Below are 27,139 nucleotides of genomic sequence, written 5' to 3' on the forward strand. Positions count from 1 at the left end.
ACCAGCTTGAGATGTTCTGTGACGGGTTATTCCTGGCCCTGCCTCTGGGAACAATGGATCGTGTGAGACCTGTGAATGCATTGAGCGGAGAGGAGCACTTGCCTGATTTTTCCATCTATGATGATGGATAGAAAACTGGCCCCTCCTTGTTCAGCATTCCTGTATTAACAGTGCCCAGGCAGTGCAACATTCCTGGGCTGAGAGTAGGGAAAATCTGAGGCACTTATGGGACTGAGTAAAAAGAAAATGTGCGCCAGTCTGCATGCCTAAATATATTATGAAACTAGAGCATCATCCCTATGGGACTGGAATAAAACCTTGTTTAAAGACTTCAATACCACATAGTGGTAAAATTCCTTTTTGAAGCACAGTGAGCTATTTATACAAACAAACCTGATTCTAACTGTGAGATGAACACTGGCTTTCTCTCCCCAAGACTGTTAAGCAGGCCTGTGTGTACTTCGGAGAGTAATGTCGCCACATACAGACTTCATTAGCAGTTTTGCTTTGAACTAAGCACTGGCCAGACAGGCGCTTCAGCAGAACGTGTTTGTCGGATATTGGGACAGTACATCAAGGTGGAGTTAAGGTAGAAGATCAACATTATTAGATGGTGGAACAGACTCAAAAGGGCTGAATGGCGTTTTAAAAAATTTATTGTTCATTGCCCCATCCACAGTTGGCCTGCGATGATGAGGGGCTGCCATTGAACAATTGTACTTAGTGTCTGAAATGCCTCAGGATGTTTTGCTAAGTTAAAGCCTCTATGTAAATACAATTTGTTTTATCATCAGTACTGTATCAGGTGAAACAGTGTTACTAAGATGATTTAAATTGAAAAAAATGTAGCCACTGTTGTAATACAGGACACCTAGCAACCAATTTGCATATAGGAAGATGCCACAAACAGCAACATGATAATGACCAGGTAATCTGTTTTAAGGGATAAATATTGACTAGGACAGCCAGGAGATCTCCCTTGCTCTTCTTCAAAGTATTTGCATGGGATCTTTTACACCCACCGGAAAGGACAGATGGGACTTCAATTTAACATCTCATCCTTAAGACAACACATCACAGTGCAACACTTGTCAGTGCTGTGCTGGGGTTGTCAATGTGGGTTACATGCTTACCCGTTTGGAATGGGACTTGAACCCACAACTTCCTGACTCGGGCGAGAACGTTACCCAATGTGCCACGGCTGATGGGTAATTTAAGAACATTGGAATTAGGCTATTCAGCCCTTTGAGTCTGTTCCACCATTTAATAATGTTGATCTAACTCCACCTTGATGCACTATCCCAATATCCCTTGATGCCTTTAGGACCCAAAACTTATCGATCTCTCTCCGGCTTGAATATACTCAATGGCTGAGCATTCACAAATCTTTGGGATAGAGAGTTCCAAAGATTCTCAAACTTTTGAGTGAAGAAATTTCCCCTCATTTCAGTCCTAAATGGCCAACCCCTTGTTCTGGACTCTCAGGCCAGGAGTAACATCCTCCCACCATCTACCCTATCAAGACCCTTAAGAATTTTATCTTTCAATGAGAGATGAAGGCTTATGGTGTTGGGGGTGATATGTTAGCATGGTAGAGGACTGGCTAACTAACAGGAAGCAGAGTCAGGATAAATGGATTATTTTTAGGATGGCAAACTAACTAGTGGAGCACCACAGGAATTAGTGCTGGGGCCTCAACTATTTACATCTATATTAATGACTTGGATGAAGGGTCCAATTGTATTGTAGCCAGATATGCTGGCGATACAAAGCTGGGTAGGAAAGCAAGTTGTGAGGAGAATACAAAGAGTCTGAAAAGGGATATAGATAGGTTGAGTGAATGGGCAAAGGTTCAATGGAATATAATGTGGGAAAACGTGAGGTGGTCTACTTTGGCAGGAAGAATAGGAAAGCAGAATATTATTTAAATGGAGAGAAACTGCAGAGGAACCTGGGCGTCCTTGTACACGAATCACAAAAAGTTAGTATGCAGGCACAGTAAGTAGTTAGGATGGCAAATGGAATGTTTGCCTCCGTTGCAAGGGGGATGGAATATAAAAGTAGGGAAGTCTTGCTACGACTATACATGACATTGGTGAGACCACACCTACTGTGTTTTGTTTTGGTCACTTTACTTAAGGAAAGACATACTTGCATTGGAAGCAGTTCAGAGATGGTTCACTAGACTGATTTCTGGGATGAAAGGTTTGCCTTGTGATAAAAGGCTGAGCAAGTTGGGTCTATAATCATTGGAGTTTAGAAGAATGAGAGGCGATCTTATTGAAGCATGTAAGATTCTGAGTGGGCTTGACAGGGTGGATGCTGGGAGGATGTTTCCCCTCGTGGAACTAGGGGGTACCATTTAAAAATAATGGGTCTCGTATTTAAGATGGAGATGAGGTATTTCTCTGAGGGGCGTTAGCGTTTGGAATTCTCTTCCCTTGTGAGCAGTGGAGATTGGGTCTTTGAATACATTCAGGCTGGGACAGGTTTTTGATTTACAAGGGAGTAGAGGGCTATGGGGGAGGCAGGTGGGAAAGTGGAGTTAAGATCTGCCATAATCCTCTTTAATGGCAGAGCAGACTCTAGTGGCCTACTCTTCCTCCTCCTTGCATTCTTGTGACATCTCCTCTCATTTTTCTAAATTCTAAGGACTATAGGCTTTGTTTACTCATCCTCTTTTCATAGGACAATTGCCTCATCCCAGGAATCAGTCCAGTGATTGCACTGCCTCTAAAGCAAGTATATCCTTCCTTGGGTAAGGAGGCCAAAACTGTACAGAGTGCTCCAGGTGTGGTCTCACCAAGGCCCGATACATTTGCAGTAAGATGACTTCGCTCTTGTACTCCAGTCCCTTTGTGATTAAAGGCTAACCTACCATTTTCTTCCCTAATTGCTTGCTGGACCTGCCTGTTAACATTGTGGTTTGTCTATAAGGACCCCCATATTGATCATATTACAAAACCGATACATGTAGAGTGCATTCCAATATCCATCACAGCTTTTTGCCATACTTCAAAAACAATTAAGTTGAAAAAAGGTAATTCTTCACAAACTTAGTGCCAGAGCCAGAATGTCTGCAGTTTCCCAGTATTTACATAACAGCAACACTCCCTTAATTGATCCTTGTATGAACCCATGTTTACTTAATGCTGTGCGTGTTCATTTCAGGCTATACGCTTTAAATGGTATAACGTTTCTGACCTTATAAAGGAATACATCCTCTCATTCAACATGAATAATGCGACAAAATTTGCTAGTTGTACATCAGATGAACAATCTACATATATTTCTTGTCAATTGCATGTCAAATTTCTGCATCATATAAGAACTATGTAAAGACAGCAAGAGCAAAAATTTGGGAAGTACCTTGAAATTGTCCAGGAACAGAAAGTACCCAAATATGAATCTCTCTGTTGTCTTAACTGATCTTATCTTCAAAATTGAGGCTAAACCGAGATTCTCACCTACAGCACAGATAGCAGCTAAACTCTGTGAACTTGCTGTTTGCACCAACAGCAAGGTGACTTAATATTAGCAACAGGAAAATACATTGTGTGTTACATGGCACAACACCTTTGACCTCATAAAGCAGCCATATCTCATGTTCATCTAGTACCTATCGCAAAACAGTCATCAATGTAAAACAATCTTTGTTTTTTTTTTAACTACAGCCTTTAACCTGGGGCCTGACATTTACAGCCAGTTAAAGTTGCACTAGGGCACATGCCATTGGGTCTGACTATATATAATGGTGGCTAGGTTAGTAGCTAAACAGCGTCTCTCTCTCCCATCACACTCCTGCTGTCTGACTTTCCCTCATGCACACAGAAACCAGCAGAGCACAGACATAATTGGATTACTCTCTCACCTCAAACCCAGCAGCATGTTGTCCTGTGTGAGTGAGCTCCCTGATAGAAGTGCACTGCTTCACGTGATACTTGCCCACAAAGGTCCCAAGCTATGTTGAATTGGCTGACCTCCATAGTGGAGATGCTACAGTTGGTTTCAGTGCTGTTGGATTACGAATTGTGGGGGGGGGGGGAATATTAATGAGCAATTCCATCATTGATCATTGCCCACTGAACCATTTGGAATGGGGGCTGTGCTGTGTTCCAGTTAATATTTGGACAACTCTTGTGGGTTTCGGTTAGGTCACCCCTGAGGCTGGCGACTGCTTGTGGAGCCATGCTGCAGCAAAGACCAGTCCTGTAAGCAGACAGCATGACTTCAGCTGTCATTTCTGCAGCTGAAGCTGCTGCGGCTGTCCTGTGGGGTAGTAAACGCTAAAGTGCATTAATGGTCCAGGGGAGGTTGTACTGAGCCCAGCTGAAAGCCTGTGTTTAACTGTGCATATTGTAATGTTTCCATTCTCAATTGCTCTCATTACAGAATGGCGGGGAGAATAAATCCTCTTTGTGTTTCAGATGAAGAGAGCATTGATCAGCTCGCCCCCATTGGATATGCTTCCTCCCCCAGAGGGCAGGAAATCCAGAGCATGGTTTTGCCTCAAGGCTTCTGGCATCGGTGCCAAGCCGCGATTGTTCTCTCCGTACATCGAGGAAGCCAAGGCAAGTAAATCGCCTGTTCTTGTTTTATTTTCAATTGGAGCATGCAGCAGTTTTAGAAAGTTGCAAATCTGTGCCCTGGAGCCAGCTATTCGCCACAGGCACGGCTGTGGTAACTGTAGCGTAACATTAATGGGAAAACAGTTTCCGCTATGTTGCCTTTTCTTTCGATGCCTCCAGCATGTGACATTAAATAAAAGCCAGGGCTTGTTCCACCTCACTTCCCTGGTTGTCAGCTCTGATTAAATGCTACCTAATTAGAAGAATGGTAATGGGGGTCTGTACATCGTGCTAGTCAGAATTTGACTCTGCACCGATTTGTTATGCTCCTTGGATGCTGGACTCAGTTTCCCAGTGCTCTATTTGCACCTTCTTGCTGTTGATTGCTGCGCTTTTATTTTGATCAGTCATGCTGGTGGTTTCAGTTTTAAGAAGAAAGAAATTCAAGCTTGGCCAGTTGCCAAAATGAGCATTCTCTGCTTATTGTGCAAGCCAAAACAAACCCTGATTTATTCATGCTGTTTTTAATATTGGAGCTTTATTTCCTGGTAATCTGTTGCCAGGATTGTGCTCTCCTCCGAGCAACAGCGGCTAAGAGGAGACTTAATGGAGATGTTCAAAATTAGGAGGGATTTTATAAGAGCAAATATTGAGAAGGTGTTCCTGCTGGTGGGAGGGTCAGATGCCAGAGGATACAGATGTAAGATCATTGACGTAAGATCCGGGGAGAGAGTGGAGGAGAAATGTATTTTAGGCAGCGAGCTGTTAGTATCTGGAACACGCTGCTGAAAGAGTGATGGAGGCAGATTCAGTAGTCCCTTTCCATGGGGAATTCGGTATGCACTTTAAAAAGGAAAAAAAAAACAAAATGGAGCTCTATGGGGAAACAGCAGGGGAGTGGGACCAATTGGATAGCTCTTTTAAAGAGCCAGCACATGCGCAATGGGCTGAATGGCCTCCTATGCTGAATGATTTGGCTGACTTCACATGATGCCGCATTAGTTGGCGCTACCTCGGTGCCCCTGAGCACAGGAAGGGAGAGTCAGCCTGAGACGTTGCAGATTTCTACACACTGCCCTTCCCTGCACGTGCGTTCGTCTGAGAGCGGATGCATCAAAGGTTCTGGGATGAAAGGGTTGATTCATGGTATGGACTTTCTGAAGTTTAGAGCAGTGAGGGGTGATCTCATTGAAACATACAAAATTCTGAAAGCGCTTGAGAGGGTAGATGCTGAGAAGCTGTTTCCCTCTGGTGGAGTGTCTAGAACTAGGGGACATACCCTCAGGATAAGGGGCTGACCATTTTGGACTGACATAAGGAGAAATTTCTTCACTCAAAGGATTGTGAATCTTTAAATTCTCTATCCCAGAGAACTGTGGCTGCTCAGCCGTTCATCGTATTGAAGGCTGAGATCGATAGATTTTGGACTCTTAAGGAATCCAGGGATATTGGGATCGGGTGAGAAAGTGGAGTCAAGATGGAGGATCCGCTATGATCTTATTGAATAGTGGAGCAGGCTTGAGGGGCCATATGGTCTACTCCTATTTCTTAGGTTGGTTGTGAGACTGGGCTCAGCTGTAATATCCCTCTTCCTGTCTCTCTCCATTAATAACCTAGTCGTGATGCGACAAAGAATAAAAGGTAGTGATGAGTTTAAGGCTTAATTCAATCTTGGGTAGGCTTCTGCTGTTCAGTCCAGTTGAATATCCTGAAATTCCAACCTGAAATACTGCCTTTTAACATACTGGGGGTTATCAAAATACTTTATATAATGCACCTTGGTGCCTAAACAACAATAGTCCCTTTAGTAGAGCCTTACAAAACAGCCCATTAGTTGTGTTTTCCACTTGCAGCCCAAGCCCTAGAGGTTTACCCCGAGTCCCATCCTTAGCTTGTTGTATATTCCTGTTATGGGAGAGCCATTGCTGCTCATGCCTTTGGCTACCGAGAACCCATTGCCTAGACTTCCCTCTGTAAACCTCTCTGTCTTCAACTCCTTCATTATAAAGCCTTCCTTAAGGCCCACCTCTTTGACCAAGCTTTTCTCACCCCTCTTAGCCCCTTGGCTTGGTGCCCTTGTACTTGCATCCCTGCAATGCCTTAAACTGTGTTTTACTATATTAGAAGCGGTTATATAGACGAACGTTGGTGTTTGTTCAATTGAAAGTATGTTTTAAAGATCTAGGGAACCACATGTTGCACTGATGCTGCGATCTGAAGGACCCAAAGGAAGTGCACTTCTTTGGGCCATTGCACCAGTTTTCAAAGCAAGTGGGGAGAAGTTTATTGTCTTTTTGGCTGCTTCTCGGATATTGGCAATGAGGTTATCCTCAATCCTCCATCTGGACCCTTGTCTTAAACGTGGAGGAGGCTGCCACTTTTCTTTCCATCACTGATTCCTTAGGCTGTCCCTGAGAAGCATGAGGCACTCTGAGATATTCTGTCCTGCCACATCCTCTGACCTTGCAGAAGACGCTGCAGCCATCCCTCAGCATTGTCCTCCCTGTGGCATTAAGCCTGGGCCAATGCGCCACCTGTGTGTTTGCTCACTCATGTGGGAAGGGATTGTATAGTTAGACAGCAAAAATGCTACTGCAACCTAATTTTAAAAAAGAGTGCAAATTCCATCTATTTAGGTTGTCTTGGAAGAACTAATGTCGGAGCAGACTAGTTTGGAAAAGGTGCGGATGAGCCGGATATCCAGCGTTCCGGATACACTCTATATGGTTGACTCAAGTGTGGCAGACTTTTCCCGCCTGAATGCTGGATCCCCACACAACTGCGATGAAAGTGTTTCTGCATCTCTCCGTGATGAAGTACCTGGTAGGTTAACTAATGATGAGGATCTGTTTCTTCCTTTGGTGAGATATTTACAGTCTCTGTAACTTGGAAGTCCATGCTTTTGTTACCTCCAGACCCGACTAATCCAATAATCTTGTGGTTGAATCCTTCAGTACAGCACCTTCTCAATGACGTCAGTGTAGACTTTGTACTCGAGTCTCTGGAGTGGGTATTGAACTGATTTTGAGATGAGAGTGCTACCCATTAAGGTACGGCTGACACCCATGTCGAGCCTGATTGTCTCAATTTTCCCATGTAGATTAATTAAAAAGATTTTCATTTATATAACGCCTTTCACAGCCTCAAGATGTCCCCAAGTACTTCAGTCATTAGACACTTTTTGAAGCCACTGTTGTAATGTAGAATCTTTCTCTGGGTGCCTGTGTGTGAAAGATGGACACGGGCAATGTTAATATTACCAATGTGCACTAGATACAAACCTGTGAAACTGAAGGATGTTGGGATTGATGGCATTGTAACAAAAAGATGCATCAAAAGTAGGCTGTTTAGCTTTTTAATAGTCCTTGGCTAGAGGATGATTAGTCACATGCAACGAGGAAGGGGTGTGGGGACAAGTCCAGGCAAAGCTGAAATTAGACACACCCGAGACCCGGGCCAGGGTCTGTACAGGGACAGATTTAAAAATAGCAACCATCTCCTAACACCCTAACATCCCAAACCTTAGCAGAGCTACTCCTGGGAGAGTACTGGGAAAAATAATCATCCCCTCATGGGAGGAACAGTTGCAAAAATGCAGCTTCCGACTGTCGCAATTCTTGCAAAGTCGCTATTTGTGTCCCCAAAGATTTTTGGGAAGTTCAATTTATCTTTTTTTTCTAATTCTTTCATGGCATGGCCAGCGTTTATTGTCCATCCCTAATTGCCCTCGTGGTGGCGAGCTGCTGCCTTGAGTGGCTGGCTAGGCCATTTCGGGAGGCAGATAAGAGCCAACCACGTTGTTATGGTCTGGAGTCCCATTTAGGCCAGACCGGGTAAGGATGGCAGATTTCCTTCACCAAAGGACATTAGTGAACCAAATGGATTTTTACAGCAACCTGGTAGTTTCATGGTCACCATTAATGCCATTAGCGTTTTATTCCGGATGTATTTAACTGAATTTAAATTCTGCAGCTGTTGTGACGGGATTTGAAATCATGTCTCTGGGCTATTGGCGGATTGCTCGCGCGTCACAATAACCACGTTGCAATTGTAACCGTGTGTGAGATTGACCTGGTCGGCGCATTTAGGATTGCTCTTGATGACCTGTCATCTACAGTATCAAAGATAGGAGTCAAGTAGAAACAAAATTCATCATGTATAGCATTCACCAAGCACTTTATGGGGAAATGGTGGAATACTGGTAATGTCATTGGGCTAGTAATCCAGAGGCCCAGGTTTAATGCTCTGGGGGACATGGGTTCAAACCCCATCACATGGTGGAATTTAAATTCAATTAATAGATTTTTTAAAAAATCCTGGAATTGAAAGCTAGTCTCGGTAACGGTGACCATGAAACTATCATCTATTGTTGTAAAAACCCATCTGGTTCACTAATGCCCTTTAGGGAAGGAAATCTTCCGTCCTTACCCAGTCTGGCCTACATGTGACTCCAGACCCCACAGCAATGTGGTTGACTCTTAACTGCCCCTCTGAAATGGCCCTAGCAAGACACTCAGTTCAAAGGTAATTGTGGGGGGGGGGGGGGGGGGGGGGGTTCAAAGAATGTTGACCTTGCCAACGACACCCACACCCCATGAAAGAGTTAGAAAAGAAAGCTCTTGTATCACGCTCTTATTAACCGCTATGTGACTCTCTCTCTCTCTCTCTCTTTAGTGCCTCCAGTAGATGTGGCTAAAACCATGTTTAGACGGCTCAAGGAGATCTGGCAAGGCGACCAGGTGCAGAGGGCTTACACTTTAAACATTGGTGCTGGGGCAGCCGTCACCGGGGCTGTCTATTTACGGGTGGTCCGCGAGTTCGGCCTTCCTGATGTGGCCACTGAGTTATTAAAGGTAACCTTTTACATTCGGAGTATCTGCTAAGAGGGTGGTGGAGGAGGGACTTATTGTAGAGCAGTGTGGAAGCTGATCGACGAGAGGCTAAAAGAAACCTTTAGGAAGTGGCTTGTTTTTGTAACTAAAGCTGTTACTTATAAATCTTTCTTGGTTGCAGTGATTTAATTTTTGTCGTGTTTTTACAGAAGCTAATTGTTGAGAATGTGCACTGCATAATTGATCTGCGTTGTACTGGATCATGCCACTTTAATAACTTCCTATATTTAATAGACCAATTTAGTGCAGCAATTGTGATAGTACAAATAGGAATCGAATCGGGTGATTTTATTCCAATTTGACTTTGTTTTTATTTGCTTTTGTCTCTTTCCCCCCCTTCATTGAGCATTCTGACTTAAGTTGGCAGTCTTATGTCGGAGGTTCCCTCTGCAGGCTTACTTGCAACTGTGGGAAAACCATTCTCAAGCTTGGTCAACTAAACAGATTAAACAGAAGCTTGAAGGCACTGTCAATGTCAGAAACAAAAATGAATTGAGTTTTGAAATGTCAGTAATTTACTAGTACAATGAAACACTGTTTTGATCTCTTCTTACTGGAGACTGTTTTCTTTGTCTTGTGCTCCCCCTTGTGGAGAGTTCCTGATCTTAGCTTTCTTGTCCTTCTCCAAGTTGCTGTATTGCACTTTCTCCCCAAGTCTGCCAACTAATTGAGGGAGTGAAACCCTCTCCAACCCCACCCTTTGCTGCTCTTGGGCACCATCTAGTGACTGAGCTGAAAAGCACAATTCTAGAGGCCTGGTGTCAGATTGTCTGGCTGCTCTAACAACTGGTGACCACCTTTGCATGATGGATAAGCACAGAAGCAGGTCATTTGGCCCAAACAGGTTCATACTGGTGTTTGTGCTCCACAAGAGCTTCTTACCACCCAGAGCGAACTCCATTGATGTATCCTTCTTGTTACCGTTACCCTCATGTGTTTATATACCTTCCTCTTAGATGCACCTGTGTTATTCGCTTGCACCACTCCCTGTGGTAGCAAGTTTCTCATTACTGTCACGCCTGAGATTAGAAGTCTTTAATTTTCAAGTTTATGTGGGATAGTATTTGCGATTTCACTAGGCTAATGAATGCTGTGGGTATACATGATAGTTACTTAGACTCATGGCATATTTACAGCACAGAAACAGGCCATTCAGCCCAACATGCCGGTGTTATGCTCCACGCGAACTTCCTCCCACCCTATAAGTTCAAGCCTTTCTTTCTCATCCAACATATCCTCCTATTCCTTCCTCCCACATCTGTTTATCTAGCTTCTCCTTAAAAGTTTTAAGTCGTATCTCAAATCCTAAGTTACAATGTTTCTTCGCTGGTTTCTCCAACCAAAGGGTTAAATTTGTCTATCTCCTAGAATCTTTATTTTGAATACACGCCTTTTCCTCGTTCTCTAAACTACATGAATTCTTTCTTGATGCTTTTCCTTAGAGCCTCAGTGATTTTTGACGAGAGTTACTAGACCTGCACGCAGATTCCTTAAGCCTTAAGGTTTACCTCATGGATTTAAAACCGGTCACAGATTCTTACCACTTGCTGCAGACCTACAACCTTCTGAGATCTCCGTGTTCCTCCACTTCTGGCCTCCTACATGTCCTCATTCCTTTCGCTCCACCATTGATGGTCATGACTTCAGCTCTGAAGACCCAATGCTCTGGAATTCCCTGCCTAAACCTCTTTCCCCCCCCTTTAAGATGCTCCTTAAAACTTACCTTTTTGACCAAACCTTTTGTCATTTGACCCAATATCATTTTAGGTGCCTCGGTGTCAAATTTGTTTGATAAAGCTCCCGTGAAGTGCCATGGGCTGTTTTACTACATTAAGGGTGCTATATAAGTGCAATTTCTTGTCATTACTATCCTTCTTAAAAAATAATTTAAACTTCACAAAGGAAGACAACCATCTGCCTGGGGAGTGTGAGCAGGTAGTGGTGAATACTCGAGGCTTTCCAGGCTTCAGCCAGAAATAATGTTTTTTTTAAATTCCTTTATTAAATCACTCAATAAAGTCTACTGTTGGGGGTGGAATGGAGAAAGGGAGGCTCACTCTTTGAGTGTATACCCATGGTAGAACTAATCTGAAATGTTAGCCTTTCCTTTCCGATGTTGATAACCTGCTGTGTAATTCCAGTGTTTTCTGACTGTATTTCAGATTTGTATTACTTTTTTTACAGGCTGATTTTGTTCTAAAAGAGATCTAATGTTCCTTTCACTTAACCTTTTTCTTTCCATTTCAGTATCCTGCAGTGCATTTTCCTAATGAGCACCTTGGCATCGATAGCCCAACCTTCGCAAAACGCCAGCCAAACTCCCGTCGGACCACTCCAGTCAAGGAAACCAACATCCTGAGCCTGGACCCTTTCAGGAATTTCAGTCCCCCACTCCCTCCCCCTCCTCCTCCCTACCATCTCCCTCCAACACCCAGGGGAGAATGCACACAGCCCAGCGAAAAGAAAGAAGACAGCCAGCCTACCTCATGCCGTGCTTTGCGTGCTAACTTGCAGCCACATTCTGGCTCTCGGACTTCAGAGCAGGCGGTGCAGGCCTCCATCAGGGCCATTAACTGCGAGGAGCCCAGTGATAGCCACATGACGCTCGAGGAGCAGGTCTCTGTAAGTATACTTACACGCTACTCACTTCAGATGGGTGTGTGCCCACGCAGTGTTTCACTAATGCCACTGCTGTGTATTGCATTTTACTTGCTGACCTCTGCTGCAGAACTTAAACCTTCCAAGAGTTCCTGGAGCAAAACGAGAGAGGCCCACCTTGATGATAAACTGCCCCATTTTGTTTGTGGCTGACTGCTACTCCAGTGTTACAACAGTAACTACACTTGGCAGTAAAATGCTTTGGAATATCCTGAGGTCACAAAAGCCATACATGTTCCTCATTATCCCAGTTAATGCATCTGTTCAAATCTTTTTTTTCCAGCCCCAATCACCCATAAAATTGATTTTATAAAAAATGATGTTGAAAAGTGTGAAATAGAATCGGGCAGCCCAGGAATGGAGCAAGGAGCCATTGTTGGCCTATATTCAATTAGTGGATTTTAGACTGGGTGGCTGGAAAAGGAGGGAGTTTTGCAGTGTTGAAGGTGCTGATAAATCAAGGCCCTTCCACTCTTTCAAGTGGCTATTAAAAAATATATATGATCCAAAGAAAAGCAGATGAATTCTCCTGGCATCCCAGCTATTTCCTTTTTCTTTATTCTTCCATGGGATGTGGCAAGGCCAGCATTTATTGCCCATCCCTAATTGCCCTTGAACTGAGTGACTTGCTAGGCCATGTTAGAGGGCAGTTGAGAGTCAGCCACATTGCTGTGGGCCTGGTGTCACAATTAGGCCAGACCAGGTAAGGACGGCAGATTTCCTTCCCTAAAGGACATTAGTGAACCAGACGGGTTTTTACAACAATTGATGATAGTTTCATGGTCATCATTGCTGAGACTAGCTTTATATTATTGAATTTAAATTCCACCAGTTGTCCTTGGTGGGATTTGAGCCCATGTTCCCAGAGGATTATCCTGGGTCCCTGGATTCCCGGTCCAATGACTTTACCACCTCGCCTCCATCTTCTCCCATAATACTTGTCCTTTAACCCTCATCCCTAAAGCATCTGGTTATTTATCTCATAGCTGTTTGTGGAACATTGTTGTGTGCAATTGGCTGCTATTTTTCACTACATTCTGACAGCAACTATATTTCAAAAGTGCTCAATTGGCTATAAATCACTTTGGGTGCTGTGAAAGAAATTAATACATGCAGTTGCTGTTGTTTCCTCACATAATAGTATCATAGAATCTGAACGGCACAGAAGGAGGCCATTTGGCCCATCATGTCTGCACTGGCTCTCCAAATGAGCATTGTGAGCTAGTGCTATTGCCCTGCCTTTTCCCCGCACCCTTGCACATTGTTTCTATTCAAACAATCATCTAATGTCCTCTTGAATGCCTTGATTGAGCCTGCCTCCACCACACTTCCAGGCAGCGCATTCCAGACCCGAACCACTCGTTGTATGAAAAAGTTTTCTCTCACGTCACACTTGCTGCTTTTGCAAACCACTTTAAATCTTGTTCTTGATCCTTTTACGAGTGGGAACAGCTTCTCCCTATCGACTCTGTCCAGCCCCCTCATGATTTTGAATATCTCTATCAAATCTCCTCTCAGCCTTCCTCTCTCCAAGGAGAACAGTCCCACCCTCTCCAATCTATCCTCATAGCTGAAATTTCTCATCCCTGGAACCATTCTTGTAAACCTCTACTGTACTCTCTCCAATGTGTTCCCCCCCCCTCATATAATATGGTGCCCAGAACTGTACACAATATTCCAGCTGAGGTCTAATGAATGTCTTTATATTAATTCAGCATAACCTCCCTGCTCTTGTACTCTGTGCCCTTATTAATAAAGCTCTATATGCTTTATTAACTGCTCTCTCCACCTGTCCTGCCACCTTTCCTGTAGAAAATAATACATTTATTATATTACTACTTGATGTTCAGTGGCATTGCGCATAGGGGAGGCAAGATCAAGTTTAGTCTTTAGGTAATGCAAGGTTAGAAGGTGGGAATAACTGAGCAATTTTATAATACCTAATGTTTCCATTATAAAATTCCTTGGTTGATATTTATAATGGAAACTATGTAAACTAGTCACACTGTAATTGCATCTTCCCACCAGTGGTGGCGATGCAGTGTCTCCATATTTATAATGGAAAAACTAATTCTGATGTGTGTGCAGATTTTAATACAAAAGATAATGATTCTTCCTACAGTGTGGATTCACTTTGGCAATTTCTATGGTCTAATTTAACTGTTTGACTTCACAGAGTTCCAAAAGTTTGGTAAAGGACTTGATGCCTGACATTGCCATGGCAGCTGCATCAAAGCAGAACTTGAGCCCCAAAGACCCTGAGCTTTGTAAGGCCATCACTGACGCTGGTCGAGATTCTGCAGAGCCCACCAGCGAATCGTCTGAACCACTCTGCTCCAACCGGGGTATCAGTAAGTACAGTCTAAGGAAGAAGAAGCACTCTAGAGGGCAGAAGCCGCGAAGGCATGTAGACTTCTGGAACTACCCTGATTTTTATGACTTTTCCCCTGAAGATTCTTGCCAATCCTCCGCTTTGTCCCAAAAGTTGCCTTCCCCTTCCCCTTCAAAGGGTCACACTTTCTGTCAGGACTTGAAGAATAATTCTAGACCACCCACTGGTTTAAAGCAAGGCCAGATTAACCCCGCTTCACCGTCAAAAAGGAAAGAGACCTTGAACAGTGAATCTGCAGATCCTCAGGAGAAGCCAGAACTTAAAAGGACTTCAGTAAAACTTGACCCATCACCTACAGTAGAGGTTGTCCATTGTACTGCTGGCACAGATTTGACCCATGGGCTACCGGCCCATGAGGAAAGGCTACTTGACATTCATCAACAGCTTGGAAGATCTGACCAGCAACTGCCTTTAGAACCAGCTAGTTATAAAGCCACCTCTGGTGGGACTTTGATGGGGACGGACTTGATACATGGTTTGCCAGCTGAAGAGCAGAAACCTAGACCTAGACTTGCGTCGCCAATCAAGTGCTCATTTCTCACTTGCGAGCCACCAGCTTCTCAGTCGAGGCAACGGAGCTCCCCACAGACCACAGTAAAGTCCGACAACCTTTCTTCCCCGGGGCCTAGCTGTTGTGATTACCTTTACCGGAGAGGTGGAAATGGCACGGCAATGACGACGGACCTGACTTGCAGTCTTCCTACCAGCCCCAGTGTTGGTGTGCCATTAATCTCAGTCATCGAAGACTCCTCTGGAAGAAGACTAGCCGAGGCAAACCTCCTCTCACCATCGAACTGTTGCATCACTCACAGCGTGAACTCCAAGAGACAGACAAGTAAATCGGAGGCTAGAGACTTTCCTTACAAAAAATCAGCTCTATAAATCTGGTATTTGTATTCCTCAGCTGTTATATTTTATATTTTTTCCTCCCCCTTTTTTTTCTCTCTCCATTCTGCAATGGGTGCCCTTGACAAAAGAAAAATATATATGGTGTGATGAGAGTTCTTGGTTGACTATGGTCCGGCTTTTTCAGTGTGAGCTCACTGACATCTCTGACAGTGTTGCTAGGGACATGATCTGCTCAGAATGAACGTTGGATGCTCCTTAATGATCAGATGAATCATTTGGGGGAAGGGTGGGGGTGGCAGATTGAGGCTGGGGACCGTTAATATGTTAAATTTTTTTTAAAGTGCCATTGCATTTGCACCTGGGCAAAGGCAGAGCATTGGCCCCTATGACGATGCTGCCATTGAGTGGCCCATTCTCAACCTGTTCTATCACTGGAGACGGTCCACGATAGGCAGGCCATCCTCACAGGGAGGTAAAACTCAAGAGGGAGCTCACGGGAAGCCTTTGCAACACGGCCCAGCGACTGGCTGTGGAGGAATTTCAACTAATGGCCAAGATCAGAAAGTGGAAGAGGACAGATTTGGGGAAAGGGGAATAAGAGGTTTCACTTCCTGTCTCAAGTATTCCAAGATCCAAGCAAAAGAGCAATTAAGAAAGATGAAACAATAGGGAAACGCACAAGGAATTATTTGATGACAAGATAATTTCCTCTTGACACCAGGAACTCCCTCTGAGGTGGGGGGGGGTGTTCCTACAACACACGGACTGCAGCGGTTCAAGAAGGCAGCTCACCACCACCTTCTCGACGGCAATTAAGATGGGTAATAAATGCTGGCCCGGCCAGCGATGCCCACATCCTATGAACAAATAAAAGAATAGAAAATGGCTCAGTGGGTTAGAATCAGGACCAGGAGTATTGAGGTTAGAGATGAAGTTAGGCGGACGTTCCTGTTGTCAGCATCGTCAGGCGTGACAACCAATCACAAGAATTTGCTCCACTAATGGCCATAGATTTGCTGCTCACCGTGAGTTTCAGCCATGCAGATCAGAGAGGCCCAAGTTTGATTCCCACGACGCACCGAGTTAACTGAACACTGTCAGCTTGACTGTGCGAGAGGTTACCAAAGGAAGGAAAGGTCAGCCAGCTTTCCATGCCTGATTGCTGGCAAGTGCATCCATGTGATGCCTTCTCCTTTTCTCTCTCACTGTCTCTCTCCTTCACCTGTAAAGCGCATGTGCTTGAATGACCTGTGGATTGCACGTGAAGAACGGGCACTGAGTGAAACTGAGTTCTATCCTGAGCGTTGAGATCAGGGGGAGAAACCATTCACCGTCGGTTACTCCTGTTTATTGTTGAACCGTCCGTGCTTGAAACAAAAACAAAACTAGCTTCCACTCCGCGCCCAGTCGAAGCGGGTTTCTGGGTGCCAGTCCCCATTTGGGAGGGGATGAACTCAAAAATCAGGGACCACCGTTTGAACAGGTTGGCTGCTCAGCCCTTGTTGCTGGGAAGGAGGTGGGGATTCTTGGGGGTGGGGTGGGGGAAGGGGAACAAAAGGGAAGTAAATATCTTTGCGAGTCACAGGTCTCACCATTTCATCAATGGTATTCTGTAGCCAGAGGCCGAGAAATGGACTGAAAAATGCTTTTGTTAGTAAAGTTAGTTATGAAGCTCTTCAAACCTGAGCTACCCCTTCACTTTTGATGATGATACCTTTTGCTGAATCTTTTTGGTGGGGGAGAGCCACTGTCTGTACAATGTAACAAAGTTTCCCAACTGGCCTATTTGCGAAAATACAAAGGCACCTCAACTTGTACACAACATAGAAGGAACTGACTGATCAACTAGCCAGGGATGTCACCAGGAATTTCATTTTAAATGTTAAACGACGTGTGGGTGAAACTTAAACTGATGCACCCATCAGCACCAGTGATGGATTCTGCTCCCCTGCCCCCCCCCCTCAAACTTTGCTTCATGTTTGGTACAAGTTTTCTGAGTGGTGTGATGTTTTAGGTGAAGCGCTGATGGGTACAGATCTGTCACTGGTGGTGGGAGAAGCTTTGAGGGGTTGAGTTGAGAGCATTGTATAAGAATACATCTTAGTCGACAACGGTTATTTTCCAGAGGAGCTTTGGTACTAGCACAACAACACTACACAGCACAGGGAGTTCTCTCACACCCTTTACGTCTTCTGTCTAGGCCTTGGCTCTGGCCAGGCCGCAGTAACCCACCTAGCTCACCACTTTAACTATCCTTAAGTTGCTTCTAAACTGCTTTTGAGAGGGGCAGTTTTTATTTAGGCTTCTTGAAGTTAAAATTATGTTTTGAGTATATTTTTATATGATATATCAACTTTAAAAACTGTGCATCTGCAAATTGTATTGTCTTTTTCTAAAGCACCCTTGTTTGTTGAATCCTTTGCTCCTGCCTTACCCTACTTGATGAAGTGGTCTTTGAAATCATGTTTTTTTTTTGTATTAATAAAAAAACAAGATTTGCTTTGAAAACCCACCAGAAAGCCAGGGGTTTGTTCTGGGGCTACTAAATTAGGTCGGCTTTCCTGCAAATTCCAGCTGAAGCTTAATTCATAATTGGTTAGCTGGTTAATCTAATACCCTGGACACCAATTAAGGCACTTGAATATTTAATGTGTGTTTTCTCCATTGGCAGCCCCACTTAATTGCTTGCATTCAACAGAGTGGCATCGGCCAAGAACATATCCTGTACTATTATCGATGGGGTTACCAAGCCCAAAACCAGATTGTGGGGGCAGTGACTACGTCATGACTTGAGCAATGAGGCTCACTTCCCTAATTCAACAATAGTCTGGAGTACGAGGGAGGAAAATAAATATTTCCCTTCGTAGACAGGAAGTGGAAGGGCTATAATTTAACCTAATCTACCAGGTGGATATCTCACAGAAACAGATGGCATGCTATTAAAATTGGACGGGGCTAAAGCCAGAGTCCTGTCTGATTCCATCAGTTTCCCCAATGGGCACAGGTTAAAATTTCCTCCTTTGTGCCTGGTTTACCTCCTGAAAATTTTGGAGAATCTTGTTCAAAAGTTCAGACTATTGTGCCTACAACCAGGCACTTGTCAACTTTTGGTATTAAAGCTGCTCCATGACTGGTCATGAGAAGAACCAATGCTCTAGGTTCTTGCTCTCTCTCAACCCCACCCTCCCTCCCTCGCTGCTATGTGTCTATAATGCACTGAGGTACACAGATGAATATGTCCAAGTATTAATATACAAGACTAGCCTGGTCAGAGGGAAAGAAGTGCCTCCCTTCTTTCCATCACCACCCTATTCTTGCATTTATCTACATAACGATTGCTGCATTTGGAAGGCAATATGTTGTACAAGTGCTAGTTTTCCTTTCAAATATACCTTCCTCTTCCTGGTGCCCATTTTCTAACTAAAGGGTGTCAGAGCTAAACAGCTGACTCCTCGTTCATTGCCAGTAGGTTCTTGAGCAGGTCACTAAACAGTGCTTAATGCTGATGCAGGGTGACTGCCATTTATTTATTCTCCCTTCTCATTCTTCCTTTTTTTGGGGGAAATGGCCCCCTTGTATCCGTGTTTCCCTCGTGGCAAAGCTACACTGGGGAAGCCTTGCCGCCTGGAATCATTGACAGAGATTCATGTTCAGCCAGGAACACGTTTCCTATTCCAATAAGTTGCATCATATAGAGTAATCACAAGATCGACAAACATGGGGGAGGCCATTCAGCCCATCTTAACTCATTTGCCACTTCAGTTAGAGGCTTCCAGGCGTCTCAAATGATTCCAGGTTTTCTTTATCCTATTCGGAACTTAATTCCAGGCGTTGGGAATTCTGGGAGAGTTAGGTCTTCCTCACATCAGTCTCAAACTTGCCTTTCACCAAAGTTTGCCCTAATTGGTTTCCTCTTTTCTCTTTCCTTCCATTTAATTGGATAAGCACCATTGGAACCCCATGCAGCACCTTAAACCTTCACTCCTTCTGCCACCAGTGCACAGTGGCAGCGGTGTGTACCATCTACAAGATGCGCTGTAGCAACTCACCAAGGTCCTTCAACAGCACCTTCCAAACCCGTGACCTCTACCGCCTAGAAGGACAAGGGCAGCAGATGCATATGAACACCACCACCTGCAAGTTCCCCTCCAAGCCACACATCATCCTGACTTAAAACGATGCTGTTCCTTTACTGCCGCTTGGTCAAAATCGTGGAACTCCCTCCCTAACAGTACTGTGGGTGTACCTACACCAGATGGACTGCAGTGGTTCAAGAAGGTGGCTCACCACCACCACCTTCTCGAGGGCAATTAGGGATGGGCAATAAATGCTGACCTAGCCAGCGATGCTCACATCCCATGAACAATTTAAAAAGCTGCCATGACACTTCTATGGAATCTTCTGAGAAATATTGAATGTTTCAGTAAGTTGGTTTCAAGTATTTTGAAAGTTGAAGCAAGTTTAAATAAAACAGGTAAATGAAAAGGACCAATATTGTCAGAGGGGAGCTGGGGAGGGCTGTATGGTTTGCTGAACATCACTTGAGGAATGGTACAGGGCAAGGCTTTTGGTGGTGGTAGCAGAGACCTCTGCCCATACCTGCCCTTCAGTCCTCGAGATTAAAATGGCAGTTGTCAACACTGCCAGCCATTGCTAAGGCATCTCTGCAATCAGCATGGTAATAGTGGCAGGTTTTGCCGTTTGTGTTGTTAAGTGCTATTGACCCACATATACCATGGGAACTCAATGTGATTGTTTTCACTCGCTGTGGTTTCTGTTTGAACCCTGTGAGATCATGAACACAAACCCAAAAGAAACATTTTGTGGCATTCTGTATAACAGATTTTTCAGTATCTTGAGTGAGTAACACTAATGGCAGTGTAGGATCCCTTTATGTTGTAATTGGGGGCAGATGTATCAAAACCACTGCCCTTAATAATGGGCTTGCAGGTCGCAATTTACTTTCTTTGAATTTGATTCTCTTTCGAAATATGTTTAAATCCTTTTCCTTTCTACCCAAGGGGAAAGTGGTTTCAGGAGTTCGGTTAGTATACCTGGCCTCCTGATGCCGTGGACTTTGTCCAACACCCCTCCGACCCCAAAGTTTATACTGTTCTATCCAGCACCGTTGTTTGGCTATAAACCTGTGACAGCGCATACTACAGCTAGACCTACGAAGGAAAGGGTCTCCACTGTCACAGGGACAGGCTAGGTCAGGTCGGTTGTTTCAAAGCACATTAGAACAGTGCATCTACTCCTGGGAAGTAGAAGCAATGTAAGAATTTGGCTAATTCATAAGCTCCCATTTGCTACTTCAGAATGTCCTGTCTCCGTTCATGGTCCTGTAGCTTTGCCCAGCACGCGTGCATCATCTGACTCGCACTACGGGCAGTTGTTGAGAGAGTCAGAGGAGGGAGTGGGGCAGGAGGGAGAGTAGAAAAACATTTCTTGTTAATGGAATGTGGAGTTTTAAAAAGCGAAAGGTTCCTGAGATCCGAGCAATTGCTCGGGAGAATGGTTCTGCATTCTACTCAAACCATGGTGCATGATGGAAACATGGGAGTAGGAAGAGGCTATTCAGACTATTTAGGGGGAAGAGGGTGGCGTAGTGGTATTGTCGCTGGACCCAGGTTAATGTTCTGGGGACATGGGTTCAAATCCCACCATGGCAGCTGGTGGAATTTGAATTCAGTAAATAAATCTGGAATGTAAAGCTAGTCTCCGTGATGGTGACCATAAAATCATTGTCGATTGTCATAAAAGCCCATCTGGTTCACTAATGTCCGTTAGGGAAGGAAGTCTGCCGACCTTACCCATACTCTTTGTATGAACCTTGAAGGCCAATGCCCGGCAGACCACTTAACAGCAAGAGTCACTGCAGAGCAATCGGAAGCAGAATTTCTGCATGGATTTTTTACCCCTACTCCTCTCTGCTCGCACCAAAATCAAGTGGTTTAGCATGTACTGGGGATCAAGTTAGGAGCTTTCAGGTATGGGTTAGGACCCATCCCAGGGAGGGAAATTTGAGTAGCAGCTTTTAAATGTGATTTGTCGATGACATTTTAAATATGTCTACCTAACCAAAAATCAGGAAAAACTGCATTGGAAAAGATTTGCGAGCCATTATCCCCCACCCATTCCTTAGCTGTCGCAGCTAGTCCAGTACAATTTGAAACTTCTTGTTTTTCAGTGTAAAACAGTGAAATCCTCTCATTAAATTGCTGCCAAGAAACTTTTAGTATTAAGCCAGGGCTTAATACTAAACCCAAGGGCTCTGCGAGCATTCCTAATGGATTCCACACAATTTTCAGGTCATTTGAAAATTGCACTAAATGTTTAAATTTTTCAAGATATATTGTTCTTACATTTAACGAAAAACTCATTAAAATTTTTCAGCATTTTCATTCATTCGTTCAATAGTGTTTTACTTTGCTTTCATCTTTATATATGGACACACACAGTGGAGGGGAGGAGGGAGAGGGGGTTGAGGTTCCACAGAATTTCACAAAATATTATAGGGTTCCTTAAGTAAATAAAGGTTGAAAACCACTATATTAAGCACTTATCTGGTTTTAAAATCAGCAGTGCCCTATAATGAGCCGTTTTTATAATTGCCCTAGGCTGCATCAATTGTACCACTCGCTCTACTACAATCCAACTGGCGTGGGTTATGATGAGATGTTAATTGGAATGGTTGCAGCAATTATGTTGAATGCAGCTCCTGCAACTGCTGTTCCTTTTTCCTTTAAGTTCATCTTTGTGCAACCTATATGTTGATGACTGAATTCTGCCCGCAAATGTACACGATATATAGTAAAAATCTTAACCTTCTCTGTAAATTTGACCATGTGAATTATATGTGTTTCTTCTAAATCTATTTTTCTACGACAGTAGATAATGTAATTAAAAGAAAAAGAACTTCAGTAGACACATTGACGATTAGGGAAAATGACTGAAGAAATTGATTCCAGGATCCTTTTCCACGCAAATAGTAACTTATTTATGTACTATAGTTGCTTGGATCTTTCTAATGTTATGAGGATAATAAATGTACGAAGAGTCTGGCTACAGCTTGTATGTGTTTTCTTTTAAACTGGCTGCCTTACATACGGGAAGCGTCGTCTGAAATGTTCACCTTTAATTGCAGGAGCGGAGTATTGGTTAACTGGCTGGTTGGAAATTTTTGTAAGAATAGGGAAGATTTTTACATTGGATTTGAAAAGGTAGCTGAACAGCAAAAGTAGCAATTATGATTAAACCACGTGAGAAGGCAGAATTAGTTTCTCTGACAAGTCCTAGCTTATATTTATGAAAAAAAAATTAGTAACCTTATTTTCAAATTCTGCACCCCGACGCTCCTCGCCAAACCCTATCTCTCTAACCCCCTCCAACCCTACGAGCCTCTGAGATTGCTGTGCTCCTTCAATGACGGCCTTCTACTCATTGTAAGTTTGATGTTTCAGAAGGAAGGCGACATAGCGTAACACACAAGGTGTTATTCTCCAAGTTATCTGCGCTCCTTTCATTCTGGCCTCTTGTGCATCCTTGGTTTCCATTGCTGCAGCATTAACGGCTGCCAAACTCTGGAATTCTCTCCCTACGCCTCCCTGTTTTCCCCCTCATCCTTTTAAGGTGTTCCTTGAATCAAGCTTTTGGCCACCTGTCCTTATACACTATAACCGCTCCAGTCCGGAATGCTTCTCGTTTCTGGATTTTGGAATTCTGAATTATAGAATGACATTAGAATGCCTAACCACAGGCATGTGAATTGGAATGCACTGCAGATATAAATATTGACCTGAAGTATAAAACACTATAAAGCCATAATAAAAATTGTTTACTTAATTGTTTACTTATTCAAATACACTATCTTTCATGTTTCTGCTCCCAAAGTACTGGACTAAAATTATGCCATGAATTGCTTCTCAAAAAAAATTTCGGACAACTGGTGTTTCTGCATAATAGATTTCCGGACTGAACAAGGTTATCTCCTTATGTGATTCAGTGCCAAATTTTGTTTGATAATCGCTCCTGTGAACCACCTTGGGACATTTTACTGCGTGAAAGACGCTATACAAATGCAAGTTGTTTTGATCACAATGACACTCCAGGATAAGAGCAGATGTTGCTGAAGGTAACATTGATGAAGAATTAAACTTTTAAATAATATGAGGATATTGACTAGGACATGCCTCAGAGTGTGTGTATGTCCAGCAATCTGTTGATGCTTGGAGTGTCATAAACTGCCTGACAAAGTTAAAATTCACTAGGATTAAGAGAGTGCTAGTTAATAATAAGGATGTTTGTTTGTTAACAGCTGTTTAAAAGAGAGATACAAAGCTTCACTCTTAAGAAATTTTAGCTACCTTCAAGGAATGATGCCATGCGAGGAGTCTTCAGACTGCTTTTTGAAATTAACATCAGTAGCAAAGGCAACATCTGGCCTGAGTGAGTAAAATTGTGAGTAACTGTACCTAACTAATATTAGAGATGATGCAGAACAGATTCATAAGAATGGCTCCAGGTGTCAGGTATTTGAGTTATCTGAATAGCTTGGAGAAGCTAGGGCTGTTCTCCTTGGAGAAGAGGAGGTTGAGAGGAGATTTGATAGATGTGCTCAAAATCATGAGGGGTTCTGGACAGAGTAGATAGGGAGAAACTGTTCCCGTGGGTGGACGGGTTGAGAATCGGGGGGCGTCGTTTCAACGGGATTGGGAAAAGAAGCAACAATGACGTGAGGAAAAGATTTTTTACACAGTGTGTCATTAGGACGTGGAATGCACTGCCTGAGATTGTGCTGGAGGCAGATTGAATCATGGCATTCAATGGAGAATTGGATGATTATATGAAGAGAGAAAATTTGCAGAGCGATGGGGAAAAGGCGGCGAGGAGTAGGATTGGGTGAGTTGCTCTTGCAGAGAACTGGCATGGACACAATGGGCCGAATGGCCTTCTGTGCTGTAACCGTTCTTTGATTCTGTACCTTGTGTAGACTACATGTAAGGGGTTATGTGCTGTTATCTCATTGACTTGAATTATTAACCAGATGTTTTTTGGTGTTTTCTACATCTTGACCTGTGTTTAAGGTAAAGAATGTATTGCCATATTTTATATTACTTCCACATCAGAGCATATGACCGTATCCTATGTAATCCTAAAAAGTTTCAGTCCTCATTTGCTACTCTCTCAGACTCAGTGTTCCTACAATCGGGAGTTTGACTTCACTGTCCAACATCTAGTGGTAGGCCAGCACGACCAGACAGCGTGTAACAATGAAACTCCTTTTGTATACCGTATGCAAATAAGGTTCCCAAACGCACACCTTCTTCTGAAGACTGATTGATATGCAGTCTCGTGTGACGAGACCAACTGTAAACCAACAAAGATACTTGTGCCTCAAAGTTTGGAGTAAGTTTTAACCCTTCTTTATGCTCCAGGATTTTTTTAAAACACAGCAGGACACTATCCCAGTTAGCGGACTGAATTTAGCAAAAATAAGTGAGTTCATTGAAATGTATGAAATTCTTAAAAGGTTTGACTGGGAGGATGATTCCCTAGCTGGTGATTTGAGAACTAAGGGTCATAGTCTCAGAATGTGGGGTCGGCCATTTAGAACGGAAATGAATACAAATATCTTCACAGAGGATTGTGAATCTTTGCAATTCTCTACCCCAAAGAGCCATGGATGGTCAGCCATTGGGTATATTCATGACAGAGATCGATAGATTTTTGGATATTAAGGGAATGGAGGGATCTGAGGATAGTGCAGGAAGGTGGAGTTGAGGTAGAAGATCAGCTATGATCTTGTTGAATGGCAGGGCAGGCTGGAAGGGCTGAATGGCCTTTTTCAGCTATGATTTTAATTCTGACTTTCCTGATTTGCAATTCTCTGAAACTAGTCAGCAATAAACTTGAAGGAATTCTCACCGCTGGCCTGTCCCTCTTTGCAGCCTCCATTTAGCTATTCCCTATGGGGAAGTGGATTAAGTGGATACATCCTGTGCTGAGTGATGAAATAATAGCTATTGCTGAGGGATTTTTTTTTCCCCCTCCGTTAGCAACTGCTTGTAAATCTCTGGCTGCTTACCATGGAGAGATATCAGAAAATCAAAAAGAAAATAATTAGCTCTCTCATTTTAAAACAAATTTGGTTGTAAATTACTGTTTTATTTGACTCAAGACTTTTCGTTCAAGTATAACGATCTTTGAGAAGCAGAGGATGTGCATTGACACAGAGCTTGTATATAACCTCGAGTCTGTTCTGTCACTTAATTAGAACCTGGCTGATCTGTATGTTAACTCTGTCTCCCCACTTTTGCCAATAAAACTCTGACGAAAGGTCGCAAACCTGAAATGTTGAAATCTATAAGATTCGGTTTTGAAATTTTCAATTGACCACCTACCTCGATAGCTTTCTGGGGGAAAGTGTTTCAGATTTCCACTACCTTTTTGTGTGAAGTGTCCAGACATCGCCCCTGAATGGCCTAGTCATGACTCCTACTCATCACCTTAAACATCTCGATTCGATCATCCCTTGACCTTCTACAACTGCACTCAGTTCTCCCCGGTGCGGAGAGGGGCGGGGAAGGAGGAGGACCTCCTCGTGAACCTGCTCCTGGGCATGATCAAGTTGGCCATTAACAGGTCCAGGCAGCGGGGGATCAAGGGGGTCATCCAGCCCGACTGTCTGCCCCTCTTATGCGGCTACGTTCGTGGCTGGGCGTCCCTGGAGAGGGAACACGCGGTGTCCACCAGCACTTCCGTGGTCGGTGGGCACCATGGGGACTGGGGTGTTTTATTGACCCCTTTGATCACATTTTGGTTTGGTGTTTATAAGTTTCCTTTGAACTTTGTCTTTTGTTTTTGCAGTTTCCCTTTTACTTTGTCCCTGAATTTGTTAATTTAGTTTAATTGGCTGTGACCCGAGAGAGTTGCACCCAGTTCTCATAATTTAATCCTTTTAGCCCCAGTATCGTTCTGGTGCATCTGCGCTGCACCCTCTCCGAAGTCAGTACACCCTTCCTGAATTGTGGTGCCTAGAACTGAGCTCACTGCACCAAATTGGATCTAACTAGCAATTTATACAAACTTGAAAACAAAGGACTGGGATTTAAAGCCCTGTCATTGAGGTAAGGTGGCAAATATCTCCTGGTTGTCTTTTTAAATTGATAGACTGTTAGATGAAGGACATTACCAGAAGAAAAGAGCAGGTCTCCAGGTAGGAGTTCATTAGCGGTGATAAAAGAGTCCTAAGCTAGATAGTGAAGTATGAAACTAGACGGAATCCTTTTGATAGGTTGTTTATATTTACCGAATGCAGCATTACATGTCTGCCTCCTACCTACTAATCAGGGCCCCAGCAGTCCTCTATATATGCTCTGTAAAAACCCATAAACTGTCCCTCTTTATACTCTTGTGCATACCAATAAAAATAAATAACAAATAAACTAATGGACAAATTAACAGCCTCTTAAAGGGGCACCATAACAAAAAGGCAATACATTAAAGGAAATTTATCAAACTCAAGTAAAATAATGTTCCTGGGGCTGATGATGCACCCCAGCCCCTGCAGTGCCCACTGGTAGTGGAATATAATTGAAGTTAAATTCCACGAGCTGCTGTGGTGGGATTTGAACCTATATCCCCAGAGCATTAGCCTGGACCTCTGGATTACCACTAGGCCATCGTTATCTTCCACTCCATCTTTATACTCTTTTTAAAACCCAAAAATAAACAAATGAACAAGTGACAGCCCCTTAAAGGGGCACTTATATTTATAT

General features: G+C 43.6%; 1 protein-coding gene across 3 annotated transcripts in view; it reads left to right on the forward strand.

The window, feature by feature from the left end:
- The window catches only part of LOC144671432 (BTB/POZ domain-containing protein 7-like), a 68,792-nt gene extending 46,367 nt beyond the window's left edge, over positions 1 to 22,425 (forward strand). For all 3 annotated transcript variants that reach the window (XM_078533334.1, XM_078533336.1, XM_078533335.1), the window contains 5 exons: positions 4,428 to 4,571; positions 7,205 to 7,391; positions 9,243 to 9,421; positions 11,708 to 12,082; positions 14,295 to 22,425. In XM_078533334.1, the coding sequence (XP_078389460.1) occupies positions 4,428 to 4,571; positions 7,205 to 7,391; positions 9,243 to 9,421; positions 11,708 to 12,082; positions 14,295 to 15,392 (1,983 nt within the window). In that variant the 3' untranslated portion in view covers positions 15,393 to 22,425. The remainder of the gene's footprint in view (positions 1 to 4,427; positions 4,572 to 7,204; positions 7,392 to 9,242; positions 9,422 to 11,707; positions 12,083 to 14,294) is intronic.
- Positions 22,426 to 27,139: the final 4,714 nt, after the last annotated feature.

Source organism: Cetorhinus maximus, chromosome 32, assembly GCF_964194155.1.
Source record: "Cetorhinus maximus chromosome 32, sCetMax3.hap1.1, whole genome shotgun sequence".
In the NCBI taxonomy this organism is placed as follows: domain Eukaryota; kingdom Metazoa; phylum Chordata; class Chondrichthyes; order Lamniformes; family Cetorhinidae; genus Cetorhinus; species Cetorhinus maximus.